The sequence below is a fragment of the Cetorhinus maximus genome, chromosome 4 (genome assembly GCF_964194155.1).
Source record: "Cetorhinus maximus chromosome 4, sCetMax3.hap1.1, whole genome shotgun sequence".
NCBI lineage: Eukaryota > Metazoa > Chordata > Chondrichthyes > Lamniformes > Cetorhinidae > Cetorhinus > Cetorhinus maximus.
This window is the reverse complement of record NC_135882.1, coordinates 98,316,726-98,332,983: the sequence shown is the minus strand read 5'-3', so window position 1 is coordinate 98,332,983 and position 16,258 is coordinate 98,316,726. Positions and strand designations below refer to the sequence as shown.

Below are 16,258 nucleotides of genomic sequence, written 5' to 3'. Positions count from 1 at the left end.
TAAAATTTGACATTTTAAATGATGTGAGAATTGTTTAATATTTGAGTGTTTGTATTTACAATGTATTACATAATCTAAAATTCAAACTATTATGTTCCTTCTATAGGAAAGAACAGTTACAATTAGAAGACAAACAATTGGCGGATTTGGGCTAAGTATAAAGGTATCTTTTTTCAATTGTTGTTAATTATTTGAAAAAGATTTTTATTTAATGTCTTGTCTATTCACTGAAATCCTGGCAAAATTTAGGCCAGAAATTTACCTATGCTGGGCGGGCTGGGCAGGAGCGGGCGGGCACGGGTGTGGAGCCAATCGCCGCCCGCAATCAGCTACATGCCACCATTTTATGTGGGCGGGCCATTTAAGGCCCGCCCAGTGAGACACATGGCCGGTAGCACTCAGTAATCCTGTGCGGGCGGTGGGGGGGCGGGTGGAGGGAGAGTCGGGGCCTGTGCTCTTTCGCGCATGCGTGTGAGAGGGCGCAACAATCTCCCTGAGGCACAGAGCTGCCTCAGGGAGATTAAGTTGAGAGTGAAACTTTTCAATAAAGGAAGAAAAAAATATTTAAACATGTCCCATCATGTGACAGTGTCACATGAGCTGGGACATGTTTGTGAATTGTGCAAAAATTAATTAATAATTTTATAAAACCTTCAGGCAACTTCATCTCGCCCGTGGATGAGGTTTCCTGAAAAACACAAAGGCCACTTGGGTTCTTCGCTTGCCCATCAACCTTAGCATTGCTAACAACGTTCACTGGTTTTTTTAATGGCCTTAATAGGCCATTGACAGCTCAGCGGGCACGCAGCTGCCTCCATCACGTGCCCACTGAATGTGCATTGGCGTGTCAGGTCCGCCCCGCACGCCAATGGCAATATTCTGGCCTTAGTGTTGTCAAGAAACTTGAAAACTATTGATCCAGTTGGAATTTATTTCCTTTGCATAATCTCTCAGCTAAGGCCCCATCTTTTTCTTTCTGCTCCTCAATCAAGTAATAATCACGGGTGTAGCAATAAATACTCCACACGGCCTCCTCATACAGCTTGCTCAACCTGAAAGCCAGAAGCTAAAAGTGGTCTGGGAAGCGTCTCCTGCCCAATAAGTTTCACAACCCTTCCCCCAGAAGAAATAAAAACAGGAAATGCTGGAAAAACTCAGCAGGTCTGGCAGTATTTGTGGAGAGAGAAACAGAGTTAACGTTTCAAGTCCATATGACTTCTTCAGAAGACCCAGCTGAAACTTTCAACAATTCTTTTCAAGGGCAAGGTTGACTGTGAATATCAGTTGTGAATGTGTTTGTGGCAGTAAATGTTTGTCTAAGTGCATATCCAATAACCTGGCAGAGTGCATTGCCCACCCGTTTTAGAACCCATCTGATTTTCATCCCATTGACTTCAATGGACTGATGGATTCCATAACTGGTGGGCAATCAGATTTCCACCCATTTGGTGGAGATGAGAACTTACCTAAAGATCTTCCAGTTGGGATTTCACTGCATTATGCCTGTAATTGACAGGCAAAACAATGAGTCTTTTGCTTGAAGCATTTGTGAGGAGAAAATTGAGCCAATGTTAACTGGCTGAAATTAGCATTAACAGGTGGTAATGCCCACAGAACGGGTCAGTAGACTTAATACCTTTTAACACTGATGGTCTGGCTATTGTCAATTTAAAAGGGTTCCCCTTGAATGGCTGGAACTCGTGCCAGCTTCATGCGATAGGCCTCCAAATGATGGCCATAGTTAGGACCCCGATTGTAATTTTAAGAGACATGTATGTGCTGCCATTGAGAAATCCAAGCAGTGGTCCTTAAAGGGACTGCTGCTGGCTATTCCATGAATGGCCCCAAGAAGTTTTCAACTTATATTTTTGTGGAGCTGGCATGTTCCTCTTGGTTCTACAAGGATACTGCGAGTTGCTGCTAATCTGGAATTGTTTCCTATTCTTTGACTGCTCCCTCCCCACATCCTGATTAAGTGTACGTGATAACCAAAATTGTTCAGGCCAAGTGAGCTGCTTCTGGACATCCATTTAGCACTCATAGCTCACCGAATCCACTTCAAGTAGGCCCAAACATCAACATGGTTCCAGCTTCTTTGCTCCCTGGAATGGACTGGTGGCTGGGGTGCTCCATTAGTCAGCTACCCATCAGTTAAAATCTACCTGAAATGTTTTTGGTGCACAATTTTTAAAATCCATAACACTTGTACCTGTCGCTATACATTTAAAAAATGTAATCTTTGTTTTCACATGATATCTTTCGTAATTCCAAGCAAAATAGGTATATTGGCGCAAGTTCAGGACTTAAGAGAGTTTTAAGACCTTAAGGGAGCTGTAGCTACTTCTGATGTTTAATGTAGCTTGAAACAGATATAGGGAACAGCATATGACTCAGTCAGCCTTCATCTTCTGTTAAAATCAGACAGAACCATCTGTCATTCATCATCTTTATTTCGCTGTATCCAGTGGCTATTTCTGGGTCACAAAAATGACTTTAAAAATAATGATCTTGCGCGCCATTTGCAGTCTGTAGCTTTCACAGTTTGGCATTCTATCAGTAAAAGACCCGGGGGAACATTGAACAACGATGAGGCAAGTGCACCTATGGCAAGCAACACTAGGGCATTGAAGATACATTTCTATAGGAAAAGTGTGGGGGAGGCATAAACACAGTATAACCAATCAATAAATATCATTGTGGACATGGGAAATTTGTCTAGAATAATAGCACAAGACAGGCAAAAGCGAAATTGATAGCAATTTTAGAAATTATTGGAAAAGAAAATTGTGCGGAGCAGAAGAGAATATCATTTGTGTTGCACAATTATCCAAGCTGAATTTAAACCCACTGATTTTAAGATAATTGAGCATCCATATATTTTTCCAGTTGTCAGTGTTGATTTTAAAAAGTCAGAGCCTGTATAATATGGGAAAATACATACAAACAAACAAATTAGGAGCAGGAGTAGGCTACTTGGGCCTGCTCTGCCATTCATAAAGATCATGGCTGATCTAAACCTAACCTCAACTCCACATTCCTGCCGACCCCCAATAACCTTATGCCCCCTTGTTAATCAAGAATCTATCTAGCTCTGTCTTAAAAATATTCAAAGACTCTGTTTCCACCGTCTTTTGAGGAAGAGAGTTCCAAAGACTCTCAACCCTCTGAGAGAAAAACATTCTCCTCACCACTGTCTTAAATGAGTGACCCCTTATTTTTAAACAGTGATCCCTAGTTCTAGATTCTCCCACAAGAGGAAACATCCTCTCCATATCCACTCTGTCAAGACCCCTCAGGATCTTAAAGGTTTCAATTAAGTTGCCTCTTACTCTTCTAAATTCCAGTGGATACAAGCCTAACCTGTCCAGCCTTTCCTCATAAGACAACCCGCCTGTTCCTGGTATTAGCCTAGTAAACTTTCTCTGAACTGCTTCTAACGCATTCACATCTTTCTTTAAATAAGGAGAACAGTATTGTATGCACTATTCCAGCTGCGGTCTTACTGATCCCTTGTACGACTGAAGCATAACCTCCCTACTTTTGTAATCAATACCCCTCACAATAAATGATAACATTCTACTAGCTTTCCTAATTACTTGTTGTACCTTTACCATACTAACCTTTTGCGATTCATGCACTAGGACACCCAGATCCCTCTGAATCTCAGAGCTCTCCAATCTCTTACCATTAAGATAATAAATTTATTTTTTATTCTTCCTGCCAAAATGAACAATTTCACATTTGCCCACATTATACTCCATTTGCCAGATATTTGCCCACTCACTTAACCATCTATGTCACTCTGTAGTCTCATTACGTCCTCTTCACAATTTACTTTCCTACCTATCTTTGTGTCATCAGCAAATTTAGCAACCATTGCCTTGGTCCCTTCATCCAAGTCATTTATATATACTGTAAGAAGTCGAGTCCCCGGCACTGGTCCCTGTGGCACACCACTCATCTCATCCTGACAACCAGAAAAATACCCATTTATGCCAACTCTCTGCTTCCTGTTAGCCAGCCAATCTTCTATCCATGCCAATATGTTACCCCCTACACCATGAGCTTTTATTTTCTGCAATATCCTTTGGTGTGGCACTTTATCAAATGTCTTCCAGAAACCTAAGTGCAGTGCATCCACTGGTTCCCCTTTATCCACAGCACATGTGACTCCTTTAAAGAACTCCGATAAATTGGTTAAACATGATTTCCCTTTTATAAAGCCATGTGGAATTTGCCTGGTTGCCTTGAATTTTTCTAAGTGCCCTGCTATAACATCTTCAATAATAGCTTCGAATATCTTCCCTATGACAGATGTTAGGCTAACTGGTCTGCAGTTTCCTGCTTTCTGTCTCCCACTCTTTTTGAATAAAGGAGTTATATTTTCTATTTTCCAATCTAATGGAACCTTCCCCAAATCTAGGGAATTTTGGAAAATTAAAACCAGCGCATAAACTATCTCACTAGCCATTTCTTTCAAGACCTTAGGGCGAAGTCCATCCGGACCTGAGGATTTGTCAGCCCGCAGCCCCAACAATTTGCTCAATACCACTTCCCTGGTGATTGTACTTTTCCTGAGTTCCTCCCTCCCTTCCATTTCCTGACTTACAGCTATTTCTGGGATGTTACTTGTGTCCTCTAGTAAAGACCGAAGCAAAATACCTGTTCAATTCAAGCGCCATCTCCCTACTTTCCATTATCAATTCCCCAGATGCACTTTCTATAGGACCATCGTTCACTTTGTTAACTCTTTTCTTATTTAAATATCTATAGAAACTCTTACAATCCATCTTTATATTACTAGCTAGCTTTCTGTCATACTCTAATTTTCCCCTCATTAATCTTTTTGTCAGTCTTTGCTGTTCTTTATATTCTTTCCAGTGTTCTGACCTGCCAACTGTCTTTGCACAATTATATGCTTTTTCTTTAAGTTTGATACTGTCTTTAACCTTTTTTAGTTAACCACGGACGGTGGGCCCATGCCCTGGAATTTTTCTTTCTCATTGGAATGTATATACCCTGTGTATTCTGAAATGTCCCTTTAAATGTCTGCTACTGAACTTCTATTGACCTATTCCTTAACCGCATTTGCCAATTCACTTTACCTAGCTCCGCTTTTAGGCCCTCATAATTACCCTCATTTAAGTTTAAAATACTAATCTCGGACGCACTTGTTTCTCCCTCAAAACGAATGTAAAATTCAATCATATTATGATCACTGCTACCTAGGGGTGCCTTCGCTAGGAGAGATGTTGCTTCTTTAAGAGTTCAGAAAATACATTAAAATCTTAAACACGAGCCATCAATTATTAAATTTTAATAGGATAGCTTTACTTACTGTCAAATGAGCAGTACACTGTAACTGGTATTTGCAAACAATTGAATCAGTAATTGTCTGTATGAACAGAGAGCAAATTTGAAAAATTCAAACCCACCCTGAAGAAATAAGAAGAAAACTGAAAACAACCCCCAAAATGGTGGAAATGCCAGATCATGCTGCCAGGACCAATCACAAACTTTAGGGGTAGAATTTTCTGCCTGGCAGGTGGTGCGGGAGCGCGGGTGGGTGGGAACCAATTAAGGCCCGCCCAGCGTGAATCGCAGCTCCTGAGGAGATGGCAGCATGGCAGGAGGTGTTGGTACCCCAGGACGGGAGGAGGAGCCCCCCCCCCCATGACCAAACGTGCCTGGGAGGAGGTGGCGGAGATGGTGAGCTCCCGCAACGTGGTGCAGTGCACCTGGACCCAGTGTCGCAAGCACTTCAACGACCTGTTGCGCTCAGGAAGGGTGAGTACCATGTTGACATTGGTCACTTAACCCAGCAGGTAGGCATTTCCCCTGGCGCCTCACTCCACCACACTCCCCCGCCCCAAGTCTGAGAGTAGTGACTGCATTGAATCATTGATGGCATGTGTCCTTCGCTGGGTGAGCCAGTAGATATTGCCCATGCCGTCACCCTGAGAGGGTGGTGAAGAGATGGGTTCTGCACCCGCAGCATGTGGTACACTGAGACCCACATTACTGTTTTGGGGGCAACCTGGAGGAGCTGTACCTAGGCACAGTGCTGGAACTCCAGGACATGTCAAAGTCAGCGTGATGACATTCTGGGAGGGGAGCTTCAAAGTGGCGTTGGCACCGATCGATCTGCTGCCCTCTGCGCTCCACATGCTTGCGCCTCCTTGCTGTGGAAAGTTAGACCATGTGGTGCCAAATATGATGTAGGCAGCATTTAGCAAGGGAGGTGGTGACAGGCCTAATATGTGTGTGAGTGTTCGGCAGCACTGGGGTGCGGCACTGGAGCCCTGCAATATCCCACTCTGGTTGGGATGGGCCGTCCACAAAGAGAATCCAGGTACAAGTAGCACTAATCAATGCTCTTCTCTCCTTTTCAGGAGAAGAATGCACCTAATGCCACCGAGTGGGTGAGGACTGGCAGAGGGCCAGCCCAGTTGACCAGCCTCCACTGCTTCAAACAGGAGGCCCCAGATCTGGAGAGGCGCCATGTGCCCAGGTCCACTAGTGTCGATGAGGCTGGGGTGCCACGGGCAGGTATGTTTGCCCAGCAGTGAGGTCACCATTGTTCTCCCAACAGCCATGGCAATGCTGAATGTTCAGTGATTGAATTTTGCTACATGGCTTAACCATTGCTTATGGAAGGATGAACGCATAATGATCCGGGGCACAGGGGCGCAGATTTACATTGTCTCCACGTTAACATCCAATATCCTTGTTCTTTTTTTCAGCATCAGTGGAGCAGGGCTGGGAGAAGGAGCAGCAGGAGCCCCCTCTCACACCTGAGGACCCTGAAGTCACGGACTCACCAGCGTCACAACATCTCTGACAGGCAGGCACCAGTGCAGATACTAGCACCTCGGTGGGAATTAGAACATTCGCTAGTGTCCCGGGGCACAGCGGTGAGGGCACTTCACAGTCACTGGAGGAGCTGGCAGCGACAGAGTGCCCATGGCGCCAGCAGTCGCAGGACTGCAAGGGACCAGGAACATGCTCAGTTGGTGCCTGATGATGTGCCTCTGGAGTTGTCCATGACGCAGCAAACGCAGGAAATGCGGCCGGGTGTGCGGGAGCATCTGGTGGAGATACATGAGGCTATGCTTGGCTTGGTGTCCGTGGTGGAGGAGTCTATGTAAGCTATCGCCGATGCAGTGAGCCTCATGGTCAAGTGCCATGCGTCCTCCGTGGAGAGAGTGGCGACTCTTGTGGAGAGGCTCCTCCAGGAGACCAATCAGCGCTTCCTGGGGATGCACTCAGACCAGATAGCCCTCACATCGGCATTGACCCAGCTGTTCAGTGCCAGTGTGGAGCTGGTCTGGGCACCACGTTTCCCAACTCGGTGCCCATCCATCCAAGGTGAGCAGGGAGGTCAGAAGCGACCTCAGCAGCTGCCTGTTGTCTCTGTGGGTTCCTTTCAGGGCGCTCCGGTTGAGAGTGGCAGCTACTCCACTCCTTTGCCAGTGACCGTTGCATCTGATGAGGCTGCAGCGACTTGGGAGATGCCGCTGTGGAACTGGCTTCTCCCTCCCAGACGGGGCAAGCACTGGCTCCACGGGCGAGAGGACACCCGCCAGGGTCATTGAGGCCAACAGGAGCAAAGTCAGCAGGTTGTCCCAGCGAGGGGGCAGCACCAAGATGTGGCACCCGAAAATGGAAACATAAGGCACCTTGGGCACACTACGGGTTTATCAGTGGTGCTTTTGTGTTGGCCCGCAATGGGGTCTTTGAGTTGGTGGGATTTTAAACACCTTTGTCATTTTGTTTTCTTAAGTTCCTTTGGTTGTAATAATAAATTCAAACATGGCGGATGGTTACCAATAATGTTATGAGTGATTTGTGGGACATTCAGCTTTATTAACAAGGCCCATAGTTAACGTTCCTATCCAGGCAGATTTTGCACTTGGGTCTCGAGTATGGAGCCTGCAGCTCAGGATTGTCCTGGAGGTCCACATGTGGTGTGCTAGCTGAAGGTTCATTGGATTAAAGCCTCCCGGGTGTCCCTGCCTCCCTGGAGTATGCCCGGGTCAGCGTCTACCCCCTCAGCATTCTCCTGTGCGTGCTCATCCTCAGACTCACTGCTGGTCTCATGGTGTGCAGCTGCAGCAACTGTGTCTACATCTTCGTCATCCACTGCGTCCCCCCTTTCCATCGCAAGATTGTGGAGAGCACAGTATCACTATCAGTGACACACGATCTGGGGGGTACTGGAGTGCACCCCCTGAGCGGTCCAGGCATCGGAAGCGCACCTTGAGAAGACCGATGGTTCTCTCCACCACAGCCCTTGTGGAGACCTGGCTCCTATTGTACCACTTTCTGTTTCTGTTCTTGGATGGTGGAGAGGCATCATAAGCCTCTCTGAGGGGATAGCCCTCGTCACCCAGCAGCCATCCATCCAGCCAGGCTGGAGCACTGAAGAGCCCCAGCACCTGGGAGTGTCTGAGGATGTAGGTGTCGTGGGAGCTGCCTGGGTACCTTGCACAGACTTGCAGAATCTGCATCCTGTGATCACACACTATCTGCACGTTCATGGAGTGGAAGCCCTTCCTGTTGACGAAGGCACCGGGCTCACCTGCTGTCACCTTGATGGCCACATGTGTACAGTCAATAGCACCTTGGACACGGGGGAAGCCAGCAATGGCTGCGAAGCCTCTGGCTTGCCCTGTCTTGCTTGCTTGGTCCCAACGGTAGTGGATGAAGGTCAATGCATGGTTGAATAGAGCGTCTGTAACCTGCTTGACACAAGTGTGGACGGCTGATTGGGAGATACCGCAAAGATCACCCACTGACCCCTGGAAGGAGCCAGAGGCATAGAAGTTGAGGGCAGCTGTGACGTTTAGAGCCACTGGCATGGGGTATACACCCACAGAGTTAGGGGAGAGGTCAGGCCCAATCATCTGACAGATATAGTTGACTGTCCCCCTTGAGAGACGGAGCCTCCTTTGGCACTGCACCTCAGACATATTGAGGTAGCTGCTTCGCCGCCTGTATACCCTGGCAGCAGGATAGTGGCATCTTCTGCGGCCCTTTCTGCCTTGGACTACCTCTTGGCCCTTCACCCCTTGTGCCTGCGCCTGTCCTCCCAAAGATGGCTCCCCTGGAGGCTGAATGTGCACTCCTGGCCTTCTTACCCTTCTCACCCTCCCTCCTCAGAGGAGGTGCCTTCAGTGGAGAATTCAGCTCCCATTCCCAGACTAAGGGAAGGCTTCCTGAAACGTGCAGGCCCAATAAGATTTCTCACTGCAGAGTGCTGACCTGAAGGTTGAGTCCAATCCAAGCAGCTGGTATGCGCTTTGAAGTGTTGCAGCTCACACAGGCTAGTATCAGTAACTTTCCAAATTAAATATTTGACAGAGCACACACGTGACCCCAGTGAGCCCTGTTATCCCGCCCGTGGATGAGGTTTGTAAAAATGTGTCCTACCCGCCTGCCCGTTGTGACCGTGCGCCAACCCGAAGATCGCACGGGCACCGAAAAATCGCCATCAATTGGCGCCGCAAGGGCCTTAAGTGGCCCGTTAGTTAATGGCGGGCGCACATCGGAGATCATCGGGCACCTGCCCAATGAAATATCACGATGGCGCGCAGTGATGTCGGGACACTCGCCTGACGTCACCACGGGTTATTTTACGTGTCGGCATGCGGATCCCGCCCCCGCACACCAAAGGGAAAATTCTGGCCTTGATTTTAGTTGCATTGTCATGTTGTGCTCCAGCTTATCTCTGTTTTGAATACCTTATACAGAGATAAGGCATAACATGCTCCCTATTGCTCCTGAATGTATAGCTTATAATGGAATAGTATGGAGAATAGTGGCACTGCCAGAACTGATGGTGGAAAATCCTAACAGTTAGCATGCTTTATTCAGGAAATACAGTAAAAAAACCTGCTTCATGTCTGACAGTATTGAAAGTATATATGTTACCAAACAAACATTAGAGGCAAATTGCTTTTTGAACTACTTACATGACATCCTGTTGCCTTAATATTCGCAGAACATGTTGAGAGCCAACATTATCTCTCTTGTGTTTCAATCTGTTATTTAGTTAATTAGATTATCTGCATGTATAACTTATATTGTAACTGTAATTGAGCCAATAATAGCACTAGATGCTCTCTTTGCAAGAATCAAAGAGGATATAGTTACTTGATTTGCTCCATATGGAAATGCAGTAAGAAATCAGAAGCAGCTACTCCCCTGCTCTAATTAGTCCATTAACCCTGTCTGGGGATTAATTTTTTCCTTCTCTGATGCTTGTTATTATTTGAAATACATTTTAATCTAAGCAAGAACTTAATGTAGTTTTGGTTCTGTTTATGTGTTAACATCAGCTATCAATGTACATGCCAAATACCAATGTACTGCAACATTCATGCAACATTGAATCAGGGACAGTCATTCACCAAAACTAATGTAAGCAAAATTACAGTACTGAAGAAAATAATGGCACTAAGGAGTGACAAATCCTCAGGACCAAGTGCTTTCCATCATCAGGTTTAAAGAAAATAGCTGAGAACATTATAGATGCCCTAACTATAATCTTCCAAAGTTCTCTCTATTCAGGAATTGCTCCTTTAGATTGGAAAATTGTGTATGTCACTCTGCTATTTAAGAAAAGTGACATGAGTTAGTTGGCCTAACGTCTATTGCAAGGAAATTTCTAGAGACTATAATTAAGGATAATGTGACCAAGTGCTTGGAAATTTTCAACTGATCAGAGAGAATCTGAAGAATCTGATTCAATTTTTTGAAGAGATGACTAAATTAGTGAACAGGGAAATGTCTATGTTTATTATTTATATGGACTTCCAGAAGGCATTTGATAAAGTGACTCTTAAGAGACTGTTAACTAAAGTTGAAGTTCCTAGAATTATAGGCAAATTATTTACCTGTTTAGGAAATTGAGTAGCAGCAGATGCAGAGTAGGGTAATGGACATGTACTATAAGTGACACATGTGGTGTCTCACAAGGATCTGTGTCAGGGCCTAAATATTCACTATTTATTAACAACTTACATGATGGGATAAAAAAATCAGATGCTCAAGTTTGCTGATGACACAAAGATAGGTGGCATTTCAAGCAGTGTAGAAGGAAGCATAATGTTATATAAAATAATAGATTAAGTGAATGGGAAAAACTGTGGCAAATGAAATGCAAGGCAAGCAAATGTATGATCTTGTACTTGGACCCAAAATCGAGAGAAGAGGATACTTTCTAAATAGTGGAAAGCTAGAAACAGTAGATGTTCAAATATACCTGGGGGTCCAGGTACCTAGATCATTAAAATGTCATGAACAGGAAGAGAAAATAACCAAAAAGACATTGGAATGTTAACCTTTATATCAAGAAAGGAGAATACAAGAGAATAAAAATCATGCTTCAGCTATACAAAGTCCTGGTTGGATCACACCTGGAGTACTGTGAATAGTTCCGGACATCACACCTTAGAAAGGATATATTGGCTGGGAGGGGGTGCATGGTAACTAGAAAGTTACCTGGATTCCAAGGGTTAAATTACATAGATAAATTACACAAACTTGAATTTCGAAGGTTAAAGGGTGGTTAAACGGAATAAAAGAATCATAAAATGGTTACAGCACAGAAGGACACTGTTCAGCCCATTGTGTCCATGCCGGCTCTTTGCAACAGCAACTCAGCTAGTCCCACTCCAGCCCTGTCCCCTGTAACCCAACAATCTTTTTTTCTCCTACCTCTCCCTGGACCATGACCCCACCACTGAACATCAAGCCATTATTTCCAGGACTGTTACTGACCTCATCTCCTCTGGAGATCTTCCTCCCACAGCTTCCAACCTGATAGTTGCCCAACCTTGGACGGCCCGCTTCTACCTCCTACCCAAAATCCACAAACAGGACTGTCCCAGCCGACCGATCGTGTCAGCCTGTTCCTGCCCCACGGAACTCATTTCTCGTTATCTTGACTCCCTTCTCTCTCCCCTTGTCCAGTCCCTTCCCACCTACATCTGTGATTCCTCTTGACACCTTACATCATATCAACAATTTCCAGTTCCCTGGCCCCAACCGCCTCCTCTTCACCATGGACGTCAAATCCCTCTACACCTCCATCCCCCACCAGGATGGTCTGAGGGCCCTTAGCTTCTTCCTCGAACAGAGGCCCGAACAATCCCCATCCACCACTACTCTCCTCCGTCTGGCTGAACTTGTTCTCACACTGAACAATTTCTCCTTTAACTCCTCTCACTTCCTCCAAATAAAAGGTGTGACTATGGGTACCCACATGGGCCCTAGCTATGCCTGTCTCTTTATGGAGTATGTGGAACATTCCTTGTTCCAGTCCTACTCCGCCCCCCTCCCACAACTCTTTCTCTGGTACATCGATGATTACTTCGGTGCTGCTTCATGCTCTCGTCGGGACCTGGAAAAATTTATTAATTTTACTTCCAATCTCCACCCCTCCATCATTTTCGCATGGTCCATCTCTGACACTTCCCTTCCCTTGCTTGACCTCTCTGTCTCAATTTCTGGTGATAGACTGTCCACCAATATCCATTACAAGCTTACCGACTCCCACAGCTACCTCGACTACAGCTCCTCACACCCCGCTTCCTGTAAGGACTCCATCCCATTCTCTCAGTTCCTTCGCTTCTGTCGCATCTGTTCTGATGATGCTACCTTCAAAAACAGTTCCTCTGACATGTCCTCCTTCTTCCTTAACCGAGGTTTTCCACCCATGGTCATTGACAGGGCCTTCGACCGTGTCCGGCCCATCTCCCGCGCATCTGCCTTCACGCCTTCTCCTCCCTCCCAGATACATGATAGGGTCCCCCTTGTCCTCACTTATCACCCCACCAGCCTCCGCATTCAAAGGATCATCCTCCGCTATTTCCGCCAACTCCAGCATGATGCCACCACCAAACACATCTTCCCTTCACCCCCCCTGGCGGCATTCCGTAGGGATCGTTCCCTCCGGGACACCCTGGTCTACTCCTCCATCACCCCCTACTCCTCAACCCCCACCTACGGCACCTCCCCATGCAAACACAAAAGATGCAACACCTGCCCCTTCACTTCCTCTCTCCTCACCGTCCAAGGGACCAAACGCTCCTTTCAAGTGAAGCAGCCTTTCGCTTGCATTTCCCCCAACTTAGTCTACTGCATTCATTGCTCCCAATGTGGTCTCCTCTACATTGGAGAGACCAAACGCAAACTGGGCGACCACTTTGCAGAACACCTGCGGTCTGTCCACAAGAAAGACCCAAACCTCCCTGTCGCTTGCCATTTTAACACTCCACCCTGCTCTCTTGCCCACATGTCTGTCCTTGGCTTGCTGCATTGTTCATGTGAAGCCCAACGCAAACTGGAGGAACAGCACCTCATCTTCCGACTAGGCACTTTACAGCCTTCCGGACTGAATGTTGAATTCAACAACTTTAGATCTTGAACTCCCTCCTCCATCCCCACCCCCTTTCTGTTTCTTCCCCCTTCCTTTTGTTTTTTCCAATAATTTATATAGATTTTTCTTTCCCACCTATTTCCATTATTTTTAAATCTACACCTTTTATGCCCTGTTAGTCTTTCCACCCCACCCCCACTAGAGCTGTACCTTGTTTGTCCTGCCATCCATTCTTAATTAGCACATTCGTTTAGATAATATCACCACCTTCAACACCTCTTTGTTCTTTTGTCTGTGACATCTTTTGATTATCTGCTCCTATCACTGCTTGCTTGTCCCTACAACCACCCCCCCCCCGCCAACTTCTCTCCCCCCACCGCCCCCCCCACCTTAAACCAGCTTATATTTCACCCCTGTCCTAATATTACTTAGTTCTGTTGAAGGGTCATGAGGACTCGAAACTTCGACTCTTTTCTTCTCCGCCGATGCTGCCAGACCTGCTGAGTTTTTCCAGGTAATTCTGTTTTTGTTTTGGATTTCCAGCATTCGCAGTTTTTTGTTGTTAATCTTTTTTTCTCTTCTGATAATTCTCCAATTCCCTTTTGAAAGCCAGAATTGAATCTGCCTCCACTACACTCTCAAGTAAGGCATCCCTGATCTTAACCACCTCATGTCACCTTTGGTTCTTCTGCCAAGCATCTTAAATTGGTGCCCTTTGATTCTCGATTCATCCACCAATGGGAACAGTTTCTTACTATTTACGCTGTCCAGACCTCTCTTGATTTTAAATACCTCTATCAAATCTCATTCTCTTTTGTAAGGAGAGCAGCCCCAGATTCTCCAATCTATCCTTGTAACTGAAGTCCCACATCCGTGAACAATTCTTGCAAATCATTTCTTCACCATCTCTAATACCTTCATACCCTTCCTAAAGTGCAGTGCCCAGAGTTGGCCACAATATTCCAACTAAGGCTGAACCACTGTTTTATAAAGTTTCATTATAACCTCCTTGCTTTTGTAATTTATGCTTTTATTTATCAAGCCCAGGATTCTATGGCCAGAATTTTCTGCTCAGCGTGCGGAGCCGCGCATCATTCTGTACTTACGTTTGGCGCGCGTGCACCGGAGTCGGCTGCGCGCCCACCGAACTGTCAAAGGCCTGTTAAGGCCATTAATAATCTAATTAAAGTAGTTGTCAGGGCTGCCCGTCCAACCAGGCGGCCTTTGCATTTCTCATGGAACCTCATCCATGGACGGGATGAGGTTTCATGAAGGGTTTATAACTTAATTAAAAATTTTTATTAGAATTTATAAACATGTCCCAGCTCATGTGACACTGTCACATGAGGGGACATGCCTGAATAATTTTTTAAATTCTTTTATTCAATTTTTCATGATGAAATTAATCTCCCTGAAGCAGCTCCATGCTTCAGGAAGATTTCTGTGCCCTTTTGTGCGCATGTGCGAAAGAGCGCAGGCCCTGACTCTCCTTTCTCCCCAGCCTGCACAGGTAGCGCTGAGCTCTTCCGGGTGCGCGTCATGCTGGGTGGGCCTTAATTGGCCCGCCCACGTAAAATGGCGGCGCGCAGCCAATCGCGGGTGGCGATCGGCTCTGTGCCCGCCCACTCCCAACTGGCCCACCTGATGGGGAGAAAATTCTCACCTCCCTATCTTATTAAGCACATTCTCAACCTGCCCTGCCACCATTTTGCACATATATTCCAAGGCCCTCTGCTCCTGCACCCACTTTAGAACGGTATCCTTTATTTTATATTGCCCCTCTCTATCCTTCTCCCAAAAACAGATTCCTCGCTGTTCCTAAAAATATGAACGATTGTAGCAGCATTATTGAAGATTTACTAAGGAATCATTTGCTATTGATTATTGTGAAATCATGGAGTCAGTATGCAATAGAAAGAATTAATGGGTTCTAAATGTTAATTTAAATAATCTACCTTAACATGACAACGTGAAGCAAAAATATTTGGATACTCATTTTGTCAGAAGAACACAAGCTAAATTATCTCTTAGACAAAATATATCTCATCCCTGCAAGCAGAATGATTCTAGCTTTACTTGAATAATTTCATTTGTACTTACTTACCAGAATGTCTACATATGGATCCTTTTTTTTCCCTCAATTTTTCAACCATTTCCCTCCTTCCTCTCTGATCCTTTTGTGAAGACTTTGATTTCTTGCTGAGGTGGGGATGTCCAGGTGGCCAGGACTGTTGGATAGTGAGAAGTGGAAAACCTCTCCAGTTTTCTTCTCCCCAACTGAGAGGTGCTGAGATCAATTGTAGAACTGATACTGTCATCTCAGATGAGATCAGAAAATATAGCACAAACCAGACATATAGCCTGGAACCTTCCTAGCCTTTATGACTTAGCTGGATAAATCTGCTAAGCAAGCTGCCATTTTTGTTCCTCTGATAATATGTCAATTGAAGTAGACATTCAGGATAACTCCTTTGTAACAATGGCCTGGATTTTACAGTTAGCTGCAAAGTGACTATTTGGCATGGACCTCGAAGAAAGCTGTCCACAAAGACCAAGTGATCTCTGTGGCATGGATTTCCCCTTTGCCAATGTTATTTTGAATCTGGTGCCAAGCCTCAGGTATCTCAGACAACCAGCAACAAAAATTCTCACTGACAGCAAGCAGGAAGTTAAAAAGCACTTCACTTTTCATTCCATACAGAGCTGAGAAAAGATTGGGACATATACATGTGATTAAGATAGAAGCTGAAATATTATAAATAAGTTCTTTAAAATAGTTATTACTATTTTCAAAAAATCTATGGAACTTTTTTTTAATCACAATAGAGAGATTTGGCATTCAAAAATTATGACATCTTTTTCAGGGGCAAAGAG

General features: G+C 45.4%; 1 protein-coding gene across 2 annotated transcripts in view; it reads left to right on the top strand.

Moving 5' to 3' along the window:
- The window catches only part of sntg1 (syntrophin, gamma 1), a 637,587-nt gene that overhangs the window by 467,238 nt on the left and 154,091 nt on the right, over positions 1-16,258 (top strand). For both annotated transcript variants that reach the window (XM_078539715.1, XM_078539716.1), the window contains exon 5: positions 107-163. In XM_078539715.1, the coding sequence (XP_078395841.1) occupies positions 107-163 (57 nt within the window). The remainder of the gene's footprint in view (positions 1-106; positions 164-16,258) is intronic.